Source organism: Arachis ipaensis, chromosome B10, assembly GCF_000816755.2.
Source record: "Arachis ipaensis cultivar K30076 chromosome B10, Araip1.1, whole genome shotgun sequence".
NCBI lineage: Eukaryota > Viridiplantae > Streptophyta > Magnoliopsida > Fabales > Fabaceae > Arachis > Arachis ipaensis.
In genome coordinates this window covers 122088598-122116506 of record NC_029794.2, presented here as the reverse complement: position 1 = coordinate 122116506, position 27909 = coordinate 122088598, and the positions used below count along the sequence as shown (strand labels likewise).

Here is a 27909-nt window from a genome sequence, read left to right as displayed (position 1 = left end):
GAGATGCTTCTTCCATGTAAATTGGAATTTGGTGCAGTAAAGTCACCAAGCATTCTCCTTGCATTATTATTATTTTCGGCTGCCATCTCCTCTTCCTGTTCGAAAATTCGTGTAAGGTTGTCTCTAGATTGTTGTATTTTAGCTTCTCTTAGTTTCCTTTTTAGAGTCCTTTCAGGTTCAGGATATGCTTCAACAAGAATGTTCTTGTCCTTGCTCCTGCTCATATGACAAAGAAGGGAATAACAAAGAAAATATGGAATCCTCTATGTCACAGTATAGAGATTCCTTTGTGTGAGTAGAAGAAGAAAAGAATGTAATGTAAGGAAAGAGAAGGGAGGAGAATCCAAACACAAGGGTGAGGATAGCAGAGATATGAAATGAAGAGAAGTATTAGTAAGTAATTAAATAAATAGAAGAAGATGAGAGAGAGAAGTTTTCAAAAATAATTTTTGAAAAAGAGTTAGTGATTTTCGAAAATTAAAGGAAAAATACAATTAAAATTAAAATTTAAAATAATTAATTAATAAAAAAGAATTTTTGAAAAAGAAGGAGGTATTTTCGAAAATTAGAGAGGGAAAAGTAGTTAGGTGGTTTTGAAAAAGATAAGAAACAAACAAAAAAAATCAATTAGTTAGTTGAGAAAAGATTTGAAAATCAATTTTGAAAAGATAAGAAGATAAGAAGTTAGAAAAGATATTTTAAAATCAAATTTTTGAAAAAAAATTATGATTTAAAAAGATATGATAGAAAGATATGATTAAAATTAGTTTTGAAAAAGATTTGATTTTTAAAAATCAAAATTAATGACTTGACTCACAAGTAATCACAAGATATGATTCTAGAACTTAAAGTTTGAATCTTTCTTAACAAGCAAGTAACAAACTTGAAATTTTTGAATCAAAACATTAATTTTTTATGTGATTTTCGAAAATATGATAGAAAATTAAGAAAAAGATTTTTGAAAAATATTTTTAAAACTTTCGAAAATAAATAAGAAAAATGAAAAAGATTTGATTTTTGAAAAAGATTTTGAAAAAGATAAGGTTTTCAAATTAAAAATTTGATTTGACTCATAAGAAACAACTAGATTTTAAAAATTTTTGAAAAAGTCAATCCAAATTTTCAAAATTTATGAGTGAAAAAGGGAAAGATATTTTTTTTTTGAATTTTTAATGATGAAAGAGAAAAACATGAAAATGATGCAATGCATGAAAATTTTTAGATTAGAACAATGAATGCATGCAAGAACACTATGAATGTCAAGATGAACACCAAGAACACTTTGAAGATCATGATGAACATCAAGAACATATTTTTGAAAAAAATTTTGATGCAAAGAAAACATGCAAGACACCAAACTTAGAAATGTATGCTTGAACAGTGCATATGTCTTTTGAATTTGATGTTTATGAATGTTAAATATGTTGGCTCTTGAAAGAATGATGAAAAGGAGACATGTTATTTGATAATCTGAAAAATCATAAAAATTGATTCTTGAAGCAAGAAAAAGCAGTGAATACAAAAGCTTGCAGAAAAAAAATAAAAAAAAATAGCGAGAAAAAAAGAAAGAAAAAGAAAAAGCAAGCAGAAAAAGCCAAAAGCTCTTAAAACCAAAAGGCAAGAGCAAAAAGTCAGTAACCCTTTAAACCAAAAGACAAGGGTAATAAAAAGGATCCAAGGCTTTGAGCATCAGTGGATAGGAGGGCCTAAAGGAATAAAATCCTGGCCTAAGCGGCTAAACCAAGCTGTCTCTAACCATGTGCTTGTGGCGTGAAGGTGTCAAGTGAAAATTTGAGACTGAGCGGTTAAAGTCAAGGTCCAAAGCAAAAACAAAGTGTGCTTAAGAACCCTGGACACCTCTAATTGGGGACTTTAGCAAAGCTAAGTCACAATCTGAAAAGGTTCACCCAGTTATGTGTCTGTGACATTTATGTATCCGAGGGTAATACTGGAAAACAAAGTGCTTAGGGCCACGGCCAAGACTCATTAAGTAACTGTGTTCAAGAATCAACATACTGAACTAGGAGAATCAATAACACTATCTGAATTCTAAGTTCCTATATATGCCAATCATTCTGAACTTTCATGAATAAAGTGAGATGCCAAAACTATTCAAGAGGCAAAAAGCTACTAGTCCCGCTCATCTGATTGGAGCTATGTTTCATTGATATTTTGGAATTTATAGTATATTCTCTTCTTTTTATCCTATTTGATTTTCAGTTGCTTGGGGACAAGCAACAATTTAAGTTTGGTGTTGTGATGAGCGGATAATTTATACGCTTTTTGGCATTATTTTTACATAGTTTTTAGTATGATTTAGTTAGTTTTTAGTATATTTTTATTAGTTTTTAAATAAAATTCACATTTCTGGACTTTACTATGAGTTTGTGTATTTTTCTGTGATTTCAGGTATTTTCTGGCTGAAATTGAGGGACTTGAGCAAAAATCAGATTCAGAGGTTGAAGAAGGACTGCAGATGCTGTTGGATTCTGACCTCCCTGCACTCAAAGTGGATTTTCTGGAGCTACAGAACTCCAAATGGCACGCTCTCAATTGCGTTGGAAAGTAGACATCCAGGGCTTTTCAGCAATATATAATAGTCCATACTTTGTCCGAGTATTAATGACTCAAACTGGCGTTCAACAGCAGTTCCATGTTGCATTCTGGAGTTAAACGCCAGAAACAGGTTACAAACTGGCGTTCAACTCCAAGAGAAGCCTCTACACGTGTAAAGCTCAATGCTCAGCCCAAGCACACACCAAGTGGGCCCCAGAAGTGGATTTCTGCATCATTTACTCATTCCTGTAACCCTAGTAACTAGTTTAGCATAAATAGAACTTTTTACTATTGTAATTGGAGTTCCTTTTTCCCTATATTTTCGAATTCATATGCCATTTAGGGAGGCTGGCCTCTCGGCCATGCCTGGACCTTGTTCTTATGTATTTTCAACGGTAGAGTTTCTACACACCATAGATTAAGGTGTGGAGCTCTACTGTTTCTCATGAATTAATGCAAAGTACTATTGTTTTTCTATTCAATTCAAGCTTATTCCTATTCTAAGATATTCATTCGCACCCAAGAACATGATGAATGTGATGATTATGTGACGCTCATCACCATTCTCACCTATGAACGCGTGCCTGACAACCACTTTCGTTCTACATGAAGATGAGATAGAATGAGTATCTCTTAGGTATCTAATACAGGGGACCGAGTCCGATATATTAGAGTCTTCGTGGTATAAGTTAGAACCCATGGACGGCCATTCCTGAGATCCGAAAGGTCTAAACCTTGTCTGTGGTATTCCGAGTAGGATCTGGGAAGGGATAGCTGTCACGAGCTTCAAACTCGCGAGTGCTGGGCGTAGTGACAGACGTAAAAGGATAGTAAATCCTATTCCAGTATGATCAAGAACCGACAGATGATTAGCCATGCAGTGACAGCGCATTGGACCATTTTCACATAGAGGATGGGATGTAGCCATTGACAACGGTGATGCCCTACATACAGCTTGCCATGGAAGGGAGTAGGAATGATTGGATGAAGACAGCAGGAAAGCAGATGTTCAGGAGGAACGAAAGCATCTCTATACGCTTATCTGAAATTCTCACCAATGAATTACATAAGTATCTCTATCCTAGTTTATATTTTAATTATGTTTTTATTATCAATTCACCATAACCATTTGAATCCACCTGACTGAGATTTACAAGGTGACCATAGCTTGCTTCAGGCCGACAATCTCCGTGGGATCGACCCTTACTCACGTAAGATTTATTACTTGGACGACCTAGTGCACTTGCTGGTTAGTTGTGCGAAGTTGTGACAAAGTGTGATTCACGTTTGGGAGCACCAAGCCTTTGGCGCCATTGTTGAGGATCACAATTTCATGCACCACTGTTCCCCTACAATTCCACGCAATAACAATCATAATATCTATCAAGACAGCATCAAACTTCCTTTATCAGGAAGCAACAAAACGCTAAAAGGAGCATATATACTAGGCATTGTCCCCCTTGGGGACTGTAGCATCACTTCCTATCTCTTGAAGAGTGGGGCCTGTCTCACATTCCATATTTCCATTCACCATGGGTTTGTCTACTATTTGAGGGAGTTTCAGTCGTACCTCTTCTTCATAACTATTGATAGCTTCAAGCATAAAATCTGTCCCAACAGAACTGAAGTCGGGTGGTTTAGGTTCCTGGTACTCATTTCTGTCATCCAACATAGCTGAATCTGGCACAAAAGTGTCTTTCATTTCCGTGTCTTGGGAAGTATCTTGAGACATTTGCCAATTTACACTATGATGGTGTGGAAGGGTTGAACGGTTTAAGAGGAGAGGGTTGGTAGGAACATGGTCATTGTCTTGGCCATGTTGTTTCATAGTTGGGCTAGAGGTAGTCTGGTTAGGGACGGGGTTATGTGTAGGAGCAAAGTTGGGCTGGGTTAGAACATCACACAAAGGTGGAGTCTGTTGTGGTGTCATTTTTGGGTTTTGGGATGGAGATGCATTCTGGGCTTGTTTTGAGGTTTGGTTTTGGGCTGGTAAAACTCTGGGTTGGGTTGTCTTTCGTGGGGAGTTCGGGCAGGTTCTAGAAGATGGTTGAGATTGTGATAAAATAACAATATTCTCCTTCTCCACATAATTGGGTAGTCTCTCATGATTGTTTTGCAAGACATCATTCTCTTCTTGTTGAAGGATCGAGAACCTCGTACCTGGCACTGTCATGGCAGTATCTTTTGCATATAGCGCATTACCACCTACATTGCTTGTACTAACTCCCATTTTGCCCACCTTCTTGTCACGCGTAGGACGTTGGACCATTTCCCCTTGTGTTAGAATTGGGTGGCTTTTTGATATTTGACAAACAGTAAAATAATCATTGTATCCCAAACAAATAAAGAAATCCCCATCAGTTTTCTTTTCTTTTCTTTTTAATAAAAAAACGGAAATGAATATGGTTGTTGAGAAATGCCAATAGCAAATCCATCAAGTGAGGAAACACTTGATTTGTAGTTATGTCTTAACAATTGTCGAGAAATATGAAGTGAAAATAAAATAAAATAATCATTTCTTAACAAGCTCTAGCATTTGGAGAGTGGAAGTGGAAGTGAAGTGCATAAGATTTTGCATTAATGGGATGACAGAGTTTGGTGCAAACCAAAATTTGCAAGCAGGATTTGGTGCAGCTCCTCAGGGATAGTATGCACCTACATTTGCAGGATAGCCAAGACCCACTGGCATGGCTCCACAACCTTTACCGCTTGGTGGTGGTGACATGTTGGGATATGCAGATGATGAAGAAACAATGCGACTACGAGCCGAAAGAGGTGCAAGGGCTGCAGGATGGAGTATGGAAATAAGCAGGAAGAGGGCACTTGAAGAAGCCTTTGGAAGCATGTGGGTTTATTAAGACATTTTCAGAGGATGCAGGACATCATGTTTCATTTAAATTCTGAGGACCTGCACATATTGGCATGTTCATTGTCATAAGATATACACATTATGCTGTAATTGAAATGGTGGAGAATGTAAAATTTTGTGCATTTTTGTGTCATCCTTTTCAATTTTATTTGAGGATCCTTAAGATCATTCCTTTTCTTTTTAACCATTTCTCTCCTTTTTTTTCCCTAACAATAAAAAACTTCAATACCAGAATGTAAAAAAATAAACAAATAGACAGACATGCTTCTCAATACTAACCAGAATATTTCCTTGTTTGGCAAACTTAATTGAATTTTGGATCATCAGCTATCATGTCAAATTCATCATCCAAATAAAGGTACTGATCACCGTTCATCAAATTATGAAATAAAATCTTCCTTGAATTCCAATTAAACCTGATTTTCTCTGTATGCAGGACCAACAAAAGAATGTTACGTGTATAGTATGGAGTTTGGAAACATTAAGAAGTAATTAAAAGTAGAGTGCAAATTTACTTATCGAACTCGTTCACGAAAATTTTCATCTTATTTTAACCCAAAGCTAAGGAAAATTACAAAGAAAATATTGATCAACTTACCGCAAAATGTCCTTTTGTGTCCTGAAACCAATTTGAGTTCTGAGATGTGAGCTATATGTTGCCAATCTTCCCCTGTTATCCTTTTGCATCGCTTCTCCAACATTGGACTTTTCTCAATTAATAACTTGTGCAAGTTTGTTAATTGTCCAAAGCTACTTGGCAATGATTTCAACTCAGGGCAGTAACTGATGCGTAATTCTTGAAGAGAAGTCATGTCTCCTAACTATTCTGGCAATGAATCTACATTGTATAGACTCAAAGTTTGTAGGGAAGGGATACCCTGCAAGCCTTTTGGAAGAACTCGATTATGGTCCCCGCCGAAGATTGTAACGTGGTGGAGGGTAGTTAGCACATTCATGCTGCTTTGTACATCCACCAGCTCTGGACAGTATGAGATGTCAAGGCACTGGAGATAAGTTAGGTGTCTCACACCTTCAGATAAAGACTTCAACTTCTTGCAACGGTGAATGCTCAAAGCTCGAAGTGAGCTCAGACCTTGCAGAACATTTTATGAGAAAGACTCGAGCTCATCGCAATATCCGATTTCTAAAGTTTGTAACAAGCTGAGGCTGCGCAATGCATCCGGTAATGCCTTGAGTTTAGGGAAGTATTCAACACATAGTGTCTCAACATGATCCAAATTATGCACAATTTCTACTAGGAAGGAAGCCATGTCTTGAATTTCAAGATTCTTGACAGATGGAAGGCATGGCAATTTAAATTTGGGAACAGATGAAATACTAACTTCTAGAAGATTAGGCAGCATCTCTGCTCCTTCATCTTTCAACATAGAGATCAAGTTTGGCAACCCATGTAGCATTAGTTTCTTTAAGGACTTGAAAGCCTTCTCCTCAAAGCCTTCATACGAGTCATCATCGATGTGTTTCACACCTTCCATTCCACATATAGAAAGATAAGTTAAATGAGGTAACTTAGCAAGTGGGGGAAGTTGCTCACAACTTTTGCAGTGGTGAAGTGTAACACTGACTAAGCTCGAGAGAAGTGAGGTATTTCTCAACCAAGGGGCCAATTGTGTTCCTCCATATCCCTTCATCCTAAAACTTTTGAGATTTGAATGAGGCTCAAGGCCATTAAGCACCTTTTCTGAATCTGCATTATTAATTTATTATCGCCCCAGGACAAGTATAAACAATTCAGGTTCTTCTTACTAATCAAATTAGCAGCTCTAGCATCACTTTCACTGAGGACATTCTCAAGTCCTTTGATATGTAGCTTGCCTCCAAGATTAAGATCGCGTAACTCGGCCATGCTAGACCAGCTTTTGAATCCACAATGAAAGTACTCAATGTCTTGAGACATTTCAGTGTACCGATTTTCGAGGGCATTGATACTAATGACGGACACCTTTGAATGGAGAGATGTCTAAGATCTTGTAGGCATGTAAAGTATTCAAGTAAGGAACGAAGATAAAAGCAAGAATACAGTTTTAGAACTTGCAATTTTCGCAGCATAGAAATACACTTGGGCAATGTTATGATCAAACTGTTGCAAATATTTAAGTACCTCAAGTGTGTTAAGCTTTTGAGTGCAGAGAGTTGCATAGAGCTCATGCTTAATGCTCGGAGAGAATTGAATGGTGGCAAGCCATGTGAATTAAACAAAACAAGCGAATCAAACTCAATAAAAGTCCTTAGGGATTCAACTTTCTTGAAGGCACCCATGTTGAATTTGGATTCTCCATCCAAGCCTACCGAACTTATATGGTGGAGTCTACTTGACAGATTACTCAAGTTTGCAGACTTAGAAACCTTACACTCTTCCCCTACAATAGATTGAGCAAGTTCATGGAATAAATCATGAATCTTGAATGTAACATTTCCAAATAAATCATCCTTCACTTCTTCAAAAAATGATCTCTGACACAATTCATCCCACACATCGTTGCCAACATGCTCAACCTCCAAATTTCCGACTTAATAAGCCCATTTGCCATCCAGAGATGAATTAGCTCTTCTTTCAAGATTCGGAAGTCTTCAGGGTAAATGGCACAAAAAGAAAAGCACTGCCTTAGCGACAACTTCAAATTAAAGTAGCTTATTCTCAGAGCACGCATGATCGCATCACCTCCGGATATATTCCAAATCTTACTTTCCTTTATATCAAGCCATTGTTGTTTCTCACTTATGTTGCGTAGAAGGCTTCCAAGTACTTTGGATGCAAGAGGGGAAACCTACACATTTTTTCACAATCTCCTTTCCTATCTTTTCAAGCTCTGCACTTTCTTTGTTATTGCCAAATGCATGGTGTTTGAACAATGACCAGTTGTCATTCTCGGATAAAGGTAAGAGGCGATGAATAGAGCATGTTCCCATGATGGATGCAACACTTTCATTTCGAGTAGTTACCAAAATTACAGAACCTTTTACTCCGCTTCCACATTGTAACATGCATTTCAACTTCTTCCATTCTTCTTGATCCTCATTCCACACGTTGTCTAGAACAAGTAAATACCTCTTGCGGAGTAGCATCTCTTGAACTTTCTTTTGCATTGATTCTAAAGTAGAGAGGTTGGGGTTTTGTAAGGTGATGAATTCTACAATGGACTGCAAAATTTTCATTATATTAAAATCACTGGAAATACAAACCCAAATTCTGAGGTCAAAGTGTTTGATTACACAATCATCATTGAAGATCCATTGAGCAAGAGTTGTTTTTCCAAGTCCTCCAATACCAACAATGGGATAGACGGAGAGCTCGTCAGTGTTGCCAGAATGGCTTAAAAGAAACTTCAAAATCTCATCTCTGTCTTGATCTCTTCCATACATGTGTTGCTCAGTTCGAACAGAACACGTCTGGCGCCATTGATCATCTTCTTGTTGCCTCTCTGCAACACCTGCATGCAACTCAAACTTCCTCCTCTCTTCATCAATCTCATGGAATCTTTTGGTAATCTCTTTCATCCTCCTACCAATGTCACGATGAAACAGAATGATCCTGGGATGAAAACGGGCAAAGTACATAACATGTGCCTTAAGCACTAGACGGTTGGATTTTATTGAACATTCATCTAAGATATCATCAAACACATATGCTGCATCTAAAAGCTTCTGCAGCCAAAGCTTCACAGCACGCTCTGTAATTTGTTTCTTTTCAACATCTTGGAGCACTGCATGGATTAAACTGAGGTTACTAGATAGCTTTACGGTATGTGATTCAACCCCCCAAATTGTTGCAAGCTCATTCTGGACAAAATTCTGCAAGTTTCCAATGACAATTCCAAGTAAAGCAGTAGCCATGAGTGTAGTGTGGGGAGGAATGCTCAAGAGGTATTTCTTTGTTTTTGTGCTATATATGTTATATGCTAATTCTTAATGATTGTGTGAATTATATTATTTTCAAGTGGCAAGTTGAACCAAAGCCATGACATCAGAGCCCGCATGATACATTAGGTAGTGTTGGTTCAGCCAATAATACTCGTGCTGTGGTCATTTTTTTTTATCAATTTAAGAATATTTTACATTATCGTTTACCAAACAAAATTTAGAACATTTCTACCAGACAAAACATGTAACCGTATTTTTAACAAAGAATTAAATAAAACCTTACTTTTAAGGTTACAATAAATATCTATGGAAACATTAAAACACATGTTAATTATTACTAATTTCAACTACTCAGATTTTTCGTTAATATACAAAATTAACTCTTCATAATTCATATTATAGACACAAATTAGACAAACTACCTCTCCAATCTCCTTAATTTCAACATATTCCGAAGAGAGAGAAAGTTACGGGGTGGATGAACAAATTCATGATCGTGCAGCAATTTAAGAAATAAGATGGTCAGCAACCAGGTTAAGTATTTACTCTTTGTGGAGATATATACATCATCCCAGTATTGAAGAATGAAGAATGAAGTCCCTTTATGACCTATGTAGCTCCAAACTGAAACTGTCGGTGTTTCTGAAAGTGCTAGTAAATTACTTAGGGATGCTCCCATTTGTATATGTAGTATATTATCAAAGCTACTTCGTATTAGATCTTTTTAATTTTCTTAAATTTCTTTCCTTTTATGGATAAATATAAGTTAAGGAAATTTTTTGGAGTAAATGACACCAATTTAATCAGTACCTCAGCAGCATTTTTGAATTCAGGTAAGGGATTGCCATTGTTGTACGTCACTTTGACTAGTTCATCCAAGGTGTAACCGTATAGTATATCATCCTTCTCCAGCTGTTTGTTCAAACATTCTATAAAAGTATGATGATGTTCTCCCCAATGCATGTCAATTGTCTTCTTACTCATATACGGCTTTACTGCATCCTATAAGAGCATGAAGCAGTGCAAAAGTATAAGACAAACAAACAAAACTTAGAAAAAATACAAGTTCAAGACTCAAATTTGTAATTTGAAATGAAGAAAAATGTTTTAAAAGCTTCCAATTTCTAAGAGCCACAAAGGTTTCTGGGATTTTTAATTCTTTTTCGTGTAATTATGAGATCTTCATTATTGTATAACATGTGGCGAAATTCTAGTTTTTAGTTTTTTGGTAAATGTTGCACCAAAATCCTATTTATCTTCATATAGAAACATGAAATCCAGTAACTAAGTGATTCACTTACATGTTCATAAGGAGGGGTCCTCAAGCCATAAAATGCAGTTACTTTCGAAGATCTTGAAGAGACTTGACACCTCTTTTTCTGCTTAAATACAATTAAAAGGGAAGATATCAGCACAAATCGGTAAGGAAGTTGCCTTACTAAAGAGGCTCTTCATGTGGAATCAGAAATGACATGAAATCAATTTCATTAATACAAAAGAAGTATTTGGCAATTGCCAATACCTATTTAGCTTGCCCAAGTATACAATATTCGTAAGCCTTCACTAACAATTTATAGTTTTCTATACTAAGGAATGATATTACCCAATAGTGTCTACAAGTTATCATCAACCTATCCCATTTCACACAAGAAAATATAGAGATTTGAAAATACATAGTCAACAAGCAGCCAACAATAATACAAAGCCACACAAAAAAGTTATATTTACATGAATTCCATGACTGGAAACCAAACAATATCAACAGAAAGTATGCAGTAAGTCCTACTTGGCAAGACTTCGGATAAGATGAATTTAGGCCTTGGGTGATTCTGTTGATCATGTTTATTGTTTGAGATTTGCATTTTTGAGAATCTCTAGGCGATTCCGCAGGCTTAAGAAGAAATCTTACCAAAGTTTACAAGGATAGGAAAAATATATGGTTTTTTGGTTTATCTACCGTTAAAATTATGTAGGAAGTGTGCTATTTTTCCATTATTAGGTTTTATACTGGGTTTTATTAATGAAGGTTATATAATAAGATACAAACTAGATAAAACTGACTTCATTTTATTATAAATTGGTGGGTGCTTGGTAATTTAATTACTTTCACTTGTTTCTTTAGTCTTTGTATTTAAAGGCTTTTCTTGGGTAGCTTGTAAGTTTGCTTCATTCATTTTGAATGTCAAGTGTCAACCACTTATTCAAAAAATAAAACGGAGAGACTAAACTGCCATTTTGGTCCCCAAAAGTTTCAGTTCTTTCCAAAATGGACCCAGAAAGAAGGAAATGACATCTTGGCCCCTCAAGGATCATCTCTATCGAACAAAATGCACCAAATATGAAGAGACATGCTCTAAAAAGGCTCTAAAGATCAAATTCCGACAGAGTTTTTCAAGTTTACTTAGAAAGAAAAATGATATATTTCGATTCTCCAAATTTGGTTATTTTACGTTAAATTGATTTAATTATACGATTTCTATTATGTGAATGGCAAAACATTTAAAATGAAATTTAAAAAGGGTACAAAAATGAAATTTTAGTATGTTACCTCAATTTTTCTATATATACTTTTTAAATAATTATGCAAATATTTTTACAAAAATTGGATCAAATGCATGAATTGGTTAGGAAAAAATAGTACATTTTGTAAAATTAAGATCATCTTTGGAGGGTCAAAAGGGCATTTTTTTTTTCCAGAGACTATTTTGTCAAAAAATGAATCTTTTGGGGGAACACAAAATGGTAGTTTCTTAACCTTCTATTTTTGTAGAAAATGATTAATAGTTTAAGCATGTTCATGTGGATAATCTGAAACACCTTTTCAATCAAAGGTGATTATGGTTCATGTGGTGTAACTTCAAACATCGATCAAACGATAAATATGCTACCTGAAACTAGATGTTGACAATTAATGTGTGAACACATGCTATACTGGGTGATTAAAGTAATTTTAAAGGGAGAAATTAATAATAAGGATGACAATAAAGTATTAGCCCAAGAAATTTACCATGTGAAGCTTCGGAATCTTGAACTTTGTAGATAAGCCTGTAGAAGTGAGATGACAAGTAGCATGCAGAGGGTTGAAGTAACAAGAAGTCATTACTACTTTGTTGCCTAGCAATTTACACACACAGCATATCAATATGGTTCTGCCCAAGGTTGCAAGAACTAAATCGGTCAGTAAACTGGTCAAGTGACTGGTTCAAAGGTTCAATGGTCCAACCATGTGAACTGTCATCGAACCAATTTAATTAAATATAAAATAAAACTCTTTAAAATATATCAATATTAATTGCTAGATATCTAAATTCAATGATTCAATAACAATATAATTCAAAATTACACATTCCCAAGTAATATTTTGTCTATTTCATTCCTAAAATTTCACATTCAAGTTCATCCCATCAAAGTTCTTAACTAAACCCACATAACTTAAAAGGTCACTAATTAATGATAAACAACAAAAAAAGCAAAATAGAGCCTCTTCTAATTAATGATAAACCACACACTACACAGTCATGGGAGTTTCTTGTATTGCACAGGAGGAATGGCATGAACACAACATGGCAGAAAGGGAGATATGGTGAAAAATTGGAAATACAATCATATATCTGTAAACAGAATAGCCAACAAAATTAGAACCGCATTTATTAACAAAAACAACAGCCACCAACATCAAAAAATCAAAATCAAATTCATGGGGAAAAAATAGGATTTTAAAATATGAAAAATTACTTTATCAGAAACTAATTATTAATTATCATGAAATCAAATTAATAAAGTAAAATGCCAAAATCCAACCAGAAAAGGAGACAGCAGTGAATCTTACCAGGGACAGGGGAGAAATGGCCAGAGAGGTGAGAGATGCCGGCGAAGAGAAGAGCAGAGACGTGGAGTAGCAATGCAGGACAGCGGCGGCGCAGAAGTTGAACGGAGCAGCGAAGTTGGCAAAGGAAAAGGGGAGAAGATGAAGTCACAGCAGTGCAGCAACCTAAGGTTGAGACTTGGGTCTGGGTACTAGATAACAACCAAGAGTAATTACAAAGGTTGAGAACCAAACCGGTCAATAAACCGGTAAAGTCACTGATTCAACAATTTACTGGTTCAACTAGAGTTCAATCGAAATTTAACCGATTTAATTAAATATCACAGCACTTACCAAAAAAAATTAACTCAGTTTACAAGCTTTTATCACAGTGTTGACAAAACTACTCATCAACAGAATTATCACAGTGTTTATGAACAAATATAAACAAAATTATGAATAAAATTATGAACAACAAACATGAATTTTATGAACAAAACGGGCAAAGTACATAACATGTGCCTTAAGCACTAGACGGTTGGATTTTATTGAACATTCATCTAAGATATCATCAAATACATATGCTGCATTTGAAAGCTTCTGCAGCCAAAGCTTCACAGCACGCTCTGTAATTTGTTTCTCTTCAGCATCTTGAAGCACTGCATGGATTGAACTGAGGTTACTAGATAGCTTTACGGTATGTGATTCAACCCCCCAAATTGTTGCAAGCTCATTTTAGACAAAATTTTGCAAGTTTCCAATGACAATTCCAAGTAAAGCAATAGTCATGAGTGTAGTGTGGAGAGGAATGCTCTAGGTATTGCTTTGTTTTTGTACTATATATGTTGGAAAAGTCTAGAAGGTCAGCACTTCTATTGAAATTTGACCAGCACTTAACCATTAGATGTCATCTCACACCATTAAAAATATTGATGATGGCTAATTGATGGCTACACATTACAAATTCTGCTGGCTCCATAGCACTCCTCATATATGTTATATCCTAATTCTTAATGATTGTGTGAATTATATTATTTTCAAGTGGCAAATTGAACCAAAGCCATGACATCAGAGCCCGCATGATACATTAGGTAGTATTGGTTCAGCCAATAATACTCGTGCTGTGGCCATTTTTTTTATCAATTTATGAATATTTTACATTATCGTTTACCAAACAAAATTTAGAACATTTCTACCAGACAAAACATGTAACCGTATTTTTAACAAAGAATTAAATAAAACCTTACTTTTAAAGTTACAATAAATATCTATGGAAACATTAAAACACATGTTAATTATTACTAATTTCAACTACTCAGATTTTTCGTTAATATACAAAATTAACTCTTCATAATTCATATTATAGACACAAATTAGACAAACTACCTCTCCAATCTCCTTAATTTCAACATATTCCGAAGACTGAGAAAGTTATGGGGTGGATGAACAAATTTATGATCGTGCAGCAATTTAAGAAATAAGATGGCCAGCAACCAGGTTAAGTATTTACTCTTATATATATATATATATGTAGAAGATATTACATGCATACAAATAGAATGGTAGCCTAAACCCTTTTATACTGTTCTAAGTCGCATACACCCCGATATGTCAAGTTGTCATTAATCGTAGACTTAAAATTGCAAAAATCGACAACTGCAAAAAAACACACGGGGCGATCATGATCATGAACACGGTGAATCCCTTGTAGTGAGGATCACATATACCATTTCAGCAGTTCATGCAACAGGGATTTTAGGCTCCCCTAAATTCACAAAAGCCTCTGCCCGTGTCAAGTGCATTGATGCAGCATCCCAAGATACAAGGTGGTCAAGAAATACATTCACATACCTTACCCTGTCATTCTGTCCAAAAAATCGCATCAGAATTGTTCAGTTAATATTCTCCTGGAAACTAAGTGATAATCCATGATGAACATACCTTATAATCCAGATAATAAGCATGCTGTACAAAAGGGAAGAAAGTATTTTCAGTTAGTAATGATAAACATAAAGGTTCCTGCGATGTAATTGTATGTACATCCTCATGACCACAAGTTTTGTTGTGATAGAGAGAAAGAGAGATTATACCTCCCACAAATCCAAGTTGATAATTGGCTGCATCATAAAATATTATCAGTTCGAATGACAATAATAAATCAACCAATTTGGAGGAATGTGGAAATTAGCTTACTATGTGATCCCACACAATTGGACAAATGGCATTTGCAGTTTTCACTATGGCTAGTCGTCTTTCTTCTCGCCTCACTAAAACAATCAAATGTGAATATTAGCAATAATCATTGACATTATTAGAAAAAATATATGGAAAATAATTGTATCAACAGAATAGGAAAAAGACAACTAATAAAAGATTAAATCAACGCATATTCACAAACAACCTTGACAATTTTAAGCATGGAGGATGATAATGGAATCCTAATGACATTACGTTTATGGAAGAGGGTATTGAAAAAAATATCTATAGTGTAATGTGAAGTCAATTAATCATCTAATTGATAAAATAAAATTTAGGATTTCTAAATTCAGATTTCTGTTTTATCATATACCTAATGCATATTATCAGGGCATTATTCTTTTAGTTTGCATACATGGGCTCACATCAATAGGACTACATTATTTGACCTAGCAATACATATAATAAATATTTGGTGAATCTTTCTCCTTTGATTATTCCTTAATCCTAAAATTATAAATATTCGATAGTTTAGGATAATATACTTGAACATAGTTCTATCAAACACAGATCATCCAAACAATTGTTCCATATTTGAACTGGGAATAAGGAAAGTTTAGCTCTGCATCAAGAATAATAAACAAAAGTATTCTACATAATGGCAATGAGGGTTTAAGAACCACACCAGTAAAACAATTTGAACATCTTACTTTTTGAAAAAATTGATTTACTTTGATAATGTTAGACTGGAATCAGAAATATTTCCTTTTTATTCTTTCTTTTTTTATTTTTTTTTATTGACTAAGGATCTTGATTAGCATGATCAAAGAGACCCCCAACTCTCCAAAATATCACTGATCCTAGCTAAACTAATCCTTTTTTTCTCTTTATTTACTGTCAACTGAAATCTTCTAAAAAACCTGTGTCCTTCCATAGCCACCCATGTATTATAGGGGAACTCCAATGGTTATATAAACATATTAAGATCATTTATGAATTCTGTGCAACCAACACATTATTTTTTAAGCATTGAGTAGACTTACAAACTAGCCAAACCCAGCCAGAACCGAATAGTGTGAGGGAAGCTTCTACAAACTTGTCTCTAAAGTTTGTAAATGATCCGAAATCTTTTTCAATCTGTTGAAGAAGACCTAGCTCGGGCATATCACCCCCATCTGGTCGCATACACTCCCAGAAGAAGTTATGATTCCAAACCTGCGCGGGAAAGGGGCACAATTAATTACCTGACACTGCTATGATGTGTGTTTTTCTGTTTAAATAAAAAAAGTATTTACAGTCACAATTGCAGCTTCTTCATTATTATCAATCATATGAACAAACAAAATTAGCTTAATCATACAGATAGGACTGACAACTTATTTGTTGCCACAAAAAGAAAATGGTTCAAGAACAAGAACAAGAATGATTATTAAGTGTCTGCTTGGTTTGCATATTTTGGCTTAAATATGTTTTTGGTCCCTCACTCCCCCCTAAGTTGTTAGTTTCTCCTTTCCGGTATCATTTCGTCCCTCTTTTTCAATGTGAGGTTGTCTTTGTTGTATTAGTCCGTCGATTATCTGGTGTAATTTACAAAGACTGAATGAAAATCCTTAAAATCTTATATAGATCAAGACAAAATATTTAATATTTGAAGTACTATATGTATATTCCAAAATATCTATAAAAAAAAACTTAAATATGGACTAGACACAGGTTTGAGAAAACGACTCAGACATGGAATAATGCCCCCACCAAAACCATTAATGTAACATCCTAAATTTTTGAACCATGTTAATTATCCCATTTTGTAATGTTTGGTATGATAATAAACAAATTAGAAGTCATAAGGTAGTCTATTGATAAACTTAAGGAAAAATAAGAAATATCACAATAAACATAAAATTTTAATAAATAAAAGTAGATATTTAAAATTAAAAGTTATTATAAAAGTTTAATGATCATTAATAACCACAAGTTTAAGATGCAAAAGAAATTCAAATTTCATAAAATTATTTATAAGTTTAATTATTCAATAATTAATTCATTATTAATTAATTAAATTTATGGCAAAAACCTAGATGATGCACATGAAAACTAAGTTACCTAATTTAAAATTTGAAAGTATGACAACACAAACTTAAGTAAATTCTTAACCGGCAATAACAACTCTACAAAATATAGTCATAACTCATTCCATATTTATCGAATTTAAATGATCTTTGACACTATGAGAAGATGAGAACAATTCCTTCATTCTTTCAGTTCACCACAAGATCAATTTTGAATTATGTTAGGGAGACAAAATAGTAGCAAGGTAAGAGTAGGAAATCACGCTATAACCAACCAATCTGACAAATGATCAGTTATAAATATCTCCAACTACAGATACATTTGACTTGGTTTAAGGGTCCATTTTAAAGCTAACTTGATTATCTATAATTTATTTCCTATTTCCAAATATAGAGAACACTACCGAGCTTGCAAAGTGACACTCTAGAAGAAAGATTTCACCTAAACGCGAATTAGAAGAATGAAGAATGAAGTCCCTTTATGACCAAGTATTGAAGAATGAAGAATGAAGTCCCTTTATGACCTATGTAGCTCCAAACTGAAACTATCGGTGTTTCTGAAAGTGCTAGTAAATTACTCAGGGATACTCCCATTTGTATATGTAGTATATTATCATAGCTACTTCGTATTAGATCTTTTTAATTTCCTTAAATTTCTTTCCTTTTTATGGATAAATATAAGTTAAGGGAATTTTTTTGGAGTAAATGACACCAATTTAATCAGTACCTCAGCAGCATTGTTGAATTCAGATAAGGGATTGCCATTGTTGTAAGTCACTTTGACTAGTTCATCCAAGGTGTAACCATATAGTATATCATCCTTCTCCAGCTGTTTGTTCAAACCTTCTATAAAATTATGATGATGTTCTCCCCAATGCATGTCAATTGTCCTCTTACTCATATACGGCTCTAGTGCATCCTAGATGAGCATGAAGCAGTGCAAAAGTATAAGACAAATAAACAAAACTTGGAAAAAATACAAGTTCAAAAATCAAATTTGTAATTTGAAATGAAGAAAAATGTTTTAAAAGCTTCCAATTTCTAAGAGCCACAAAGATTTTCGGGATTTTTAATTCTTTTTCATGTAAATTATGAGATTTTCATTATTGTATAATATGTGGCGAAATTCTAGTTTTTAGTTTTTTGGTAAATGTTGCACCAAAATCCTATTTATCTTCATATAGAAACATGAAATCCAGTAACTAAGTGATTCACTTACATGTTCATAAGGAGGGGTCCTCAAGCCATAAAATGCAGTCACTTTCGAAGATCTTGAAGAGACTTGACACCTCTTTTTCTGCTTAAATACAATTGAAAGGGAATATATCAGCACAAATTGGTAAGGAAGTTGCCTTACTGAAGAAGCTCTTCATGTGGAATCAGGAATGACATGAAATCAATTTCATTAATACAAAAGAAGTATTTGGCAATTGCCAATACCTATTTAGCTTGCCCAAGTATACAATATTCGTAAACCTTCACTAACAATTCATAGTTTTCTAGCCTAAAGAATGATATTACCCAATAGTGTCTACAAGTTATCATCAACCTATCCCATTTCACACAAGAAAATATAGAGATTTGAAGAAACATAGTCGACAGACGACAAGCAGCCAACAATTTTACAAAGCCACAGAAAAAAGTCATATTTACATGAATTCCATGACTGGAAACCAAACAATACCAACAGAAAGTATGCAATAAGTCCTACTTGGCAAGACTTTGGATAAGATGATGTTAGGCCTTGGGTGATTCTGTTGGTCATGTTTCTTGTTTGAGATTTGCATTTTTGAGAATCTCTAGGCGATTCCGCAGGCTTCTTAAGAAATCTTACCAAAGTTTACAAGGATAGGAAAAATATATGGTTTTTTGGTTTATCTACCGTTAAAATTATATAGGAAGTGTACTATTTTTCCATTATTAGGTTTTCTATTGGGTTTTATTAATGAAGGTTATATAATAAGACACAAACTAGATAAAACTGACTTCATTTTTATTATAAATTGGTGGGTGCTTGGTAATTTAATTACTTTCACTTGTTTCTTTAGTCTTTGTATTTAAAGGCTTTTCTTGTGTAGCTTGCAAGTTTGCTTCATTCATTTTGAATGTCAAGTGTCAACCACTTATTCAAAAAATAAAACGGAGAGACTAAACTACCATTTTGGTCCCCAAAAACTTCAGTTCTTTCCAAAATGGACCCAGAAAGAAGGAAATGACATCTTGGCTCCTCAACGATCATCTCTATCGAACAAAATGCACCAAATATGAAGAGACATGCTCTAAAATGGCTCTAAAGATCAAATTCCGACAGAGTTTTTCAAGTTTACTCTGAAAGAAAAATGATATATTTCGATTCTCCAAATTTAGTGATTTTACATTAAGTTGATTTAATTTTACGATTTCTATTATGTGAATGGCAAAACATTTAAAATGAAATTTAAAAAGGGTACAAAAATCGAATTTTAGTATTTTACCTCAATTTTTCTATATATACCTTTTAAATAATTATGCAAATGTTTTTACAAAAATTGGATCAAATGCATGAATTGGTTAGGAAAAAATAGTACATTTTCTAAAATTAAGATCATCTTTGGAGGGTCAAAAGGGCAATTTTTTTTCCAGAGACTATTTTGTCAAAAAATGAATCTTTTGGGGGAACACAAAATGGTGGTTTCTTAACCTTCTATTTTTGTAGAAAATGATTAATAGTTTAAGCATGTTCATGTGGATAATCTGAAACATCTTTTCAATCAAAGGTGAATATGGTTCAAGTGGTGTAACTTCAAACATCAATCAAAAGATAAATATGCTACCTGAAACTAGATGTTGACAATTAATGTGTGAACACATGCTATACTGGGTGATTAAAGTAATTTTAAAGGGAGAAATTAAAAATAAGGATGACAATAAAGTATTAGCCCAAGAAATTTACCATGTGAAGCTTCGGAATCTTGAACTTTGTAGATAAGCCTGTAGAAGTGAGATGACAAGTAGTATGCAGAGGGCTGAAGTAACAAGAAGTCATTGCTACTTTGTTGCCTAGCAATTTACACACACAGCATATCAATATGGTTCTGCCCAAGGTTGCAAGAACCAAATCGGTCAGTGAACTGGTTAAGTGACTAGTTCAAAGGTTCAATGGTCTAACCATGTGAACTGTCATCAAACCAATTTAATTAAATATAAAATAAAACTCTTTAAAACATATCAATATTAATTTCTAGATATCTAAATTCAATGATTCAATAACAATAAAATTCAAAATTTCACATTCCCAAGTAATATTTTGTCTATTTCATTCCTAAAATTTCACATTCAAGTTCATCCCATCAAAGTTCTTAACTAAACGCACATAACTTAAAAGATCACTAATTAATGATAAACAACAAAAAAAAGCAAAACAGGGCCTCTTCTAATTAATGATAAACCACACACTACACAGCCATGGGAGTTTCTTGTATTGCACAGGAGGAATGGCATGAACGCAGCATGGCAGAAAGGGAGATATGGTGAAAAATTGGAAATACAATCATATATCTGTAAACAGAATAGCCAACAAAATTAGAACCGCATTCATTAACAAAAACAACAGCCACCAACATCAAAAAATCAAAATCAAATTCATGGGGAAAAAATAGAATTTTTAAATATGAAAAATTACATTATCAGAAACTGATTATTAAGTAGCATGAAATCAAATTAATAAAGTAAAATGCCAAAATCCAAGCAGAAAAGGAGAGAGCAGTAGATCTTACCAGGGACAGGGGAGAAATGGCCGGAGAGGTGAGAGACGCCGGCGAAGAGAAGAGCAGAGACGTGGAGTAGCAATGCAGGACGGCGGCGGCGCAGGAGTTGAACGGAGCAGCGAAGTTGGCAAAGGAAAAGGGGAGAAGATGAAGTCACAGCAGTGCAGCAGCCTAAGGTTGGGACTTGGGTCTGGGTACTGGATAACAACCAAGAGTAATTACCAAGGTTGCGAGAACCAAACTGGTCAATAAACCGGTAAAGTCAATGGTTCAACAGTTCACTGGTTCTACCGGAATTCAATCGGAATTCAACCGGTTTAATTAAATATCACAGTGCTTACCAAAAAAAAATTAACTCAGCTTACAAACTTTCATCACAGTGCTTACAAAACTACTCAGCAAACAAAATTAACTCAGCAAACAAAAAATTTATGAATAGAATTAAGTCAATTAACTCAGCAACATAATTATCACAGTGCTTATGAACAAATATGAACAAAATTATGAATAAAATTATGAACAGCAAACAGAAATTTTATGAACAAAATTAACAAACTACACAGCATTTAATATTATCATTGTTTATTTGTTTATGAACAAATATGAACAAAATTATGAACAGCAAACAGAAATTTTATGAACAAAATTCACAAACTACACAGCATTCAATATTATCAGTGCTTATGAACAAGTATGAATAAAAAAATGAACAAAATTATGAACAGCAAAGTGACTGTTTAACAAACTACACAGCATTCAATGTTCTCAATTTATCACAGTACTCACCGGCTGCGAGGAGGAAGGGCAGTGGCAGAAACACAACGGCGACACACACAGAGAGAGAGAGAGAGAGAGAGCTCGAACAGAGGAGACGGCCAACGAGCTTCCAAACGACGGCGAGGGAGCTTCCAATCACGGCGACACAGCTTCCTACGACGGCGACGGATCTTCTACGGTGGCGGTGGAGGCTGCGTGGGTGTGGGGGCTGCGGTGGCTGTGGGGGTTGCGGGGAGCTGCGAGGCTGTGGGGGTTGCGGGGAGCTGCGAGGGCTGATGCGGGGGCTTCGTGGCTGCAGTGGCGGCAGAGACTGCGGTGACTGCGGGCGGCGGGCTGCAGGGCTGGGTGGCTGGGGTCTAGGTTTAGTTGATGCTGTATTGCTGTGTAGTTTCAGAGAGGAGAGGATAGTTGATGCTGGGTGAGTGGGTGTGGCTGTGTTACTTTCCTTCTTTAGTTTTAGGGTTTTTGCCGTTTTTCTTTTTTTCCTTTCTAAAGCCCACAACGGCACCGTTTTGGAGAGGATTACCGAACCCAAAAATTTTTGAAAAAACTGGCCGGTTCTACCGGTTCATCAATTAACCACCAATTCACCGATTTTATGATAAATTTTTTAAATGATTTTCGAGCCTAATCGGACCAGTTTAATGATCAGTTCTCAGTTAATTAAGTTAAACCGACCAGTTCGATTTGATTTTCATAACAATAGTAATTATCCAAAAATCTTCATCTAGTGTTTTTTGGTACGACAACAGAATAAGACTTAGATTTTGTAATATTATTTAAATGAAATTATATATATTAAATATTTATATATCTATAATTGCTTCTTATATTTGTCCCCTCAATCGGCGCCAGAGACACCGATGCATGCCATTATCTTTTGTACAAAAGTTCTTCAAATTTGGAACAGCTATTCCCCGCGACCCTAACCTAAAAGCTTGGGATTGGTGGAGTCAATTCATGGAAGCTGAAAGCTGAGAAATCCAAACCCAATTTCAGAATCAGAAATGCTCAGGTGGCTTACCTTCTATTAGGGGTGTTCGCGGTGCGATTTGATTCGGTTTTTGAAAGAAAAGTTATCCGATCCAATTGTTTAATTAAACTGCGGTTCGGTTTGGTTCGATTTTTTTATTGAGGCCATCCGAATCAAACCAAACCAATTAAAATCGGTTTGATTCGATTCGGTTTGTTCGGTTTTTAAAAATATTGCCTCTTCATCCTTTTCTACCTATTTGTGAATTGTGATCATTTTACTAATGCAACTATAATTTTCAACAAAAGGAAAGTCTTGAAGCCACCTTTAGAGTTTTTCCCCATGATCTCAAAGTCACTGAGTTTAAAATAAGGAATCAGTCACTGATTCAAAGAATTGACAATCCATCCCATTCTTATCAAGATATTCATATTCATGCATATTCTTTCCTAGTACATCATAACCAAAGCTACAAGTGTTATATAACAAACAGGACAAACTATTCCATTCTTATCAAGATATTCATATTCATGCATATTCTTTCCTAGTTCATTATAACCAAAGCTACAAGTGTAACAAACAAGACAAACTATTCCGTAAAGCTCTCCTTGATAACTCCATCAATGGAACTGTCATAAAAAAAACCTTCAAATCTGCTCAAATTAAGAGGTGACAATGATCAGTGAACCAGCAAATAAATTTCCTTAAACAGAACAACAAATAAATTAAACAATGATCAGTGAACCAGCAATCAGAAAAGACCAATATATATATATAGCACAACAGGGTAAATACAATAAATCAAGCAATACCATAAACCAGCAGCAATCCAGCAATACAATAAACCAGCAACAATCCAGCAATACCAATTACCAAGTTATCAACATTCAACAATAAATCAATAACCAGCATCAAGCAATAAACTGAAAAATAAATCAATAACCAGCAATCCAGCAATACCAAATTATCAACAATAAACTGAACAATACACTGATCTCAATACACTGAACAATAATTCAATAACCAGTAATACCAAATTACCAACAATAAACAGAACAACAATAAAATAATTCAGCAACCAGCAATAAACAGCAACCAGTAAATTACCAACAATAAACAGCAACCAGCAAGGCAGCAAGCCAGCAACAAAACCAACAATAAAATAATTCATCAAATCAACAATGCACCCACCAGTAAACAGCACGTAGCAACAATACAGTGATATCATTTTTGTGCATGTTGTGATCCAGTGATATCTTCCAATACAGGGGAAGGGGAAGCGTGCATGCAGATTTTTTCCTAATACATCATAACCAAAGCTACAAGGGTTATAACAAACAGGACAAACTATCATTTTTTACTATCATTTTTATCTATCAATCCAATTTCTTTGGTCTAATAATTCAAGAGCAAAAACATAACAACAAATAAATTAAACAATGATCAATGAACTAACAATCAGAAGCAATTTCCCTAAACAATGAACAACAAATAAAACAATGAACACTGAACCAGCAAGAAAACAACTAGCAACAATGAAATCAAATAATCAGTGAATCAATAACAAGTAAAACAATAAAACAAATAAAACAATAAATTTCCCTAAACAATGAGAAACAAATAAAACAATAACAAGTTAACAACAGCCAGCAACAATGAATCACTGAACAATGATTATTGAACAGAAATTAGTCAAATTACTTAATTACATACCTGACTCAGAGGCTCGGGCTCCATGTCTCACTTGAATCGGTGGTTGGGTGGCTTGGTAGTCGGTGCTGTGCTGTGCTGTGTTGTGGGTGGCCGAAAACACTGCTAGGCGGTGCTGTGCTAGGTGGCTCGGTGGGAAGAAGGGTTCGGCGCTGCTGGGTCGGTGCTCGCTGGGAAGAAGGCTTCGGCTTCGGCGCTGCTGGGAAGAAAGCTGCTGGGTCAGTGCTCGCTGGGAAGAAGTCTTCGGCGGCGCTGCCAAGTGATGGGAGGAAGGGCTTCCTACTCGAGACTCCAGTGCAAAGAGCGAGAGTGTGAGACTGAGAGAAGAGAGCAGCTAGAGCTAGGTAGGAGTGGGCATGGTTTGGATTTTTAAAAATCCAAACTGGATTGAAGAGAGAAACCGGTTTTAAATCGGTTTGAGAAAACAAAAACCGGTTTTAAACCGGTTTTAGAATTTAAATCCGGTTTTATCTATAAACCAATTTTAAATCCGGTTTTTTATATCCAAATCTAAAATCCAGTTTTTTTTTTTTTGAAAATCCAGTTTTAAAACCAAATTTTTTAACCAAAAATCCAGTTTTAAAACCAGTTTTTGAAAACCCAGTTTTAAAACCAGTTTTTTCAACCAAAAATCCAGTTTTAAAACTAGTTTTTAAAAATCCAATTTCCAAACCAGATTTTTTAACAAAAAATCCACTTTTAAAACCAGTTTTTAGAAATTCAATTTTCAAACCATAATATTTTTAAAAGTAAAATTAATACTAAAGTCAATTTCAAATCAAAACTTTGCAAAGATGAAGTGGAATCACAAATATAAAGAAACAAAACTTCTGTACAAAGCCTAATACAGGGAGGGGCACATATCAAGAAATGAGTACATATAAAGTGGCATTTGCCATTGATACATAACTTCCTTTAGCAAACTATTTATGGCTTCTAGCTGAAACATACATTGATGTGCTCAAGGAAACAATTGTTGGAAATACATGAGCTCCTATCTAATGATGGATTTCCAGAAGCAATATTGGAAATATCCTCAACAAACATATGAGCTCATCGTGAAATGCCTTCCTGGGAGACAGTCAAGAGCATTAACAACTATGAAAATACATAACTGGATAATCCAATTGACATGAATAAATAAAAGATTGATTAGACCAACCCACACTTTATCATCATCAGTGAACACTTCCTCCTCAAGAGTTTTGATTCGGGAAATTAAATTCTACTAAAACAAAATTGATTTAGAAACTCAAAGAAGCAAAATGAAAAAATGGAAGAGAAACCCACCTTTTCTTCTCCTTTGGAGGCAGAAATCAAAATTCAGAAATAGGGAAAAGATTGAAACTTCAGTCAAAATCAACCAAAATTTGAAACTATCATTGACCAAACCACAAACTAATTTTTGGAGTATTTGAAATTCTCAGTTTCAAAATAAAAACCATATTCCCAATATTGACCTAAACTCTTGGGGTCTCCACCATTTACATCATTTAGAAGCATCAGTTCATAACACTAACGACCTAAACAAGTATGAAACTGAGAGTAATTTTGGAAGCATCTTGAACGCAAGCAAATAACCAAATTGAATGACAAATTATTACCTGAGCAGTAAGATTTTGGACAAGCAGACGATGATCAACCGGCAGGTGAACACTAGAGGGAAGAGCCAACACGGTGCTTGCTCTGGTGCCGGCTGCGGCGGAGACCAAGAGGGAAGAGCCGAAGAGAGAAGACCGACAAAGACACGGTTGTGTGTGAAACTGGATTGTGGACTGGATTCACTGATTAGGGTTTTTTTTATTTTGGATTTTAATTTGGATATGGATTTGGATCTGGATTTAAACTTGTTTAAATGGTTTGGATTTGAAAACCAAATTATAAAAAGGATCCAATTTAGTTTGGGTTTTCTTTATTAAAAACTGTTTTTCTTTTTAAATAGTTTGGTTTGGATGTGGTTTAAAATCCAAAATATGGATTTTTTTGCCCACCTCTAATATTGATCACGTCTAGGGGGCTGGCCTGTCGGCCATGCCTGGACTGGGGGCTGGGGGAGGAGGGGGGGAGGGGGGTTTGGTTTTTTATGATTTTTTTAATATACCGGTTCGGTTCGGTTCGGTTAGGGTTTTCATTGTCAAAATCAAAAACCGAACCGAACCGCAATAAAAACAGCAAAATGTTTTTTTTTGGTTTTTTCAGTTTTCGGTTTTTTGGTTCGGTTGGTCGGTTTAGATCGGTCCGGATCAGTTTTGAACACCCCTACCTTCTATGGCAGATTTGGTTGGCGCGGAACGCTTTAGTCTTTGAGGACCAACGCCAGGAACCTGCGAAATTCTGTCTCAGGCGATATTGTTGGAGGAGGAATACCAGCGACATCATTTCCTCAAACCACCTTCCCAGCAGTAACTAGCGCTTTGGAACTTCTTTCTCTCTTAATTGTTTGCTTTCTCTCCTAGGATGGCAAACGGACCTAAACCCGCCGGGTCGGGCCGCGTAACCTGCCAAAAAAGGCGGGTTGGCTGAAAAATTGGGACCGCCAAATAGCAAAAGCCCGCTTAACCCACACCGCCTAAACCGTGGGCTTTGGCGGGGCGGGACGGGCTTCTCCGCTGGGCTTAGTATTTTTTAGCAAGGGAGTATTTTTACAATTTTTTTTACCAAAATCCATCTTTTTCCAACCCAACTTACAAGAAAATGAAGATGAAAATTGAGTGTTTTGGATTATGTTTATTGTGTTTTAGAGACAATATTTATAATTATGTTTTGGATTATGTTTATTTTACTTTGGGAACAATATTTATAATTATGTTTTGGATAATATAATTTAATAGAACAATATATATCCTAAATAAAAAGAACACCGATCAAATATTATAGTGTTTTACAAATAAAAAACAACATCAAATTATATTTAATATCCCAAAAAAAAAGTCATCTAAATTAAGATTAAAGAGTTTAAAATAGTATATAAATAAGAATAGTTAATAGTGTCCTATATAAAATGTATGGAAAATCTATTATGAACAATTCTCATAATGACAAATTTCATCATATAAAAAAGTTATTTTTGTAGCACTTCTGTCTAGAAGTGTTTAAAATCGATCTAAATCGAGCAAAATTGACCAACTGAATCAAAAAAATAAAAAATCGAACAAACTAAAAAAAACCGGAAAAAAAAATCATGTTTTGCTAATTTTTTCTGCAGTTCGGTTTAGTTTTTTATTCTAACTTCCAACTAAATCGAACCGAATCGATCATCTAAAAAATCCTTACAAAACTATTAGACCAACCCCATTACCCTACCACCAAATCAGATAACCTAAAAT

General features: G+C 34.9%; 3 protein-coding genes and 1 pseudogene across 6 annotated transcripts; 1 reads left to right on the top strand and 3 right to left on the bottom strand.

Moving 5' to 3' along the window:
• On the bottom strand, nt 5708-9554 carry LOC110267521 (annotated as a pseudogene).
• Nucleotides 9617-14373, bottom strand: LOC107623460 (superoxide dismutase [Fe] 3, chloroplastic). Its single transcript, XM_021113184.1, has 5 exons — nt 13137-14373; nt 12315-12456; nt 10609-10689; nt 10118-10309; nt 9617-9949 (listed from the first exon to the last, which is right to left on the bottom strand). The coding sequence occupies exons 2-5, from the start codon at nt 12405-12407 to the stop codon at nt 9917-9919; spliced, it is 399 nt and encodes a 132-aa protein (XP_020968843.1). The 5' UTR covers nt 12408-12456; nt 13137-14373; the 3' UTR covers nt 9617-9916.
• LOC107623653 (superoxide dismutase [Fe] 3, chloroplastic) lies at nt 14664-21270 on the bottom strand. Of its 4 annotated transcripts, none has more exons than XM_021113180.1 (9): nt 21133-21270; nt 20310-20451; nt 18597-18677; nt 18105-18296; nt 16352-16523; nt 15306-15379; nt 15203-15229; nt 15054-15077; nt 14664-14977 (listed from the first exon to the last, which is right to left on the bottom strand). In XM_021113180.1, the coding sequence occupies exons 2-9, from the start codon at nt 20400-20402 to the stop codon at nt 14852-14854; spliced, it is 789 nt and encodes a 262-aa protein (XP_020968839.1). In that variant the 5' UTR covers nt 20403-20451; nt 21133-21270; the 3' UTR covers nt 14664-14851. The 4 variants fall into 4 exon arrangements, with proteins under 4 accessions (XP_020968839.1, XP_020968841.1, XP_020968840.1 ...); XM_021113182.1 differs by having other exon boundaries at nt 18597-18674; XM_021113181.1 differs by having other exon boundaries at nt 20310-20416; nt 21133-21264.
• LOC110267522 lies at nt 21272-22348 on the top strand. The gene is made up of 2 exons (XM_021113185.1): nt 21272-21405; nt 21910-22348. Exons 1-2 carry the CDS (start codon nt 21389-21391, stop codon nt 22217-22219), a joined length of 327 nt encoding a protein of 108 aa, XP_020968844.1. The 5' UTR covers nt 21272-21388; the 3' UTR covers nt 22220-22348.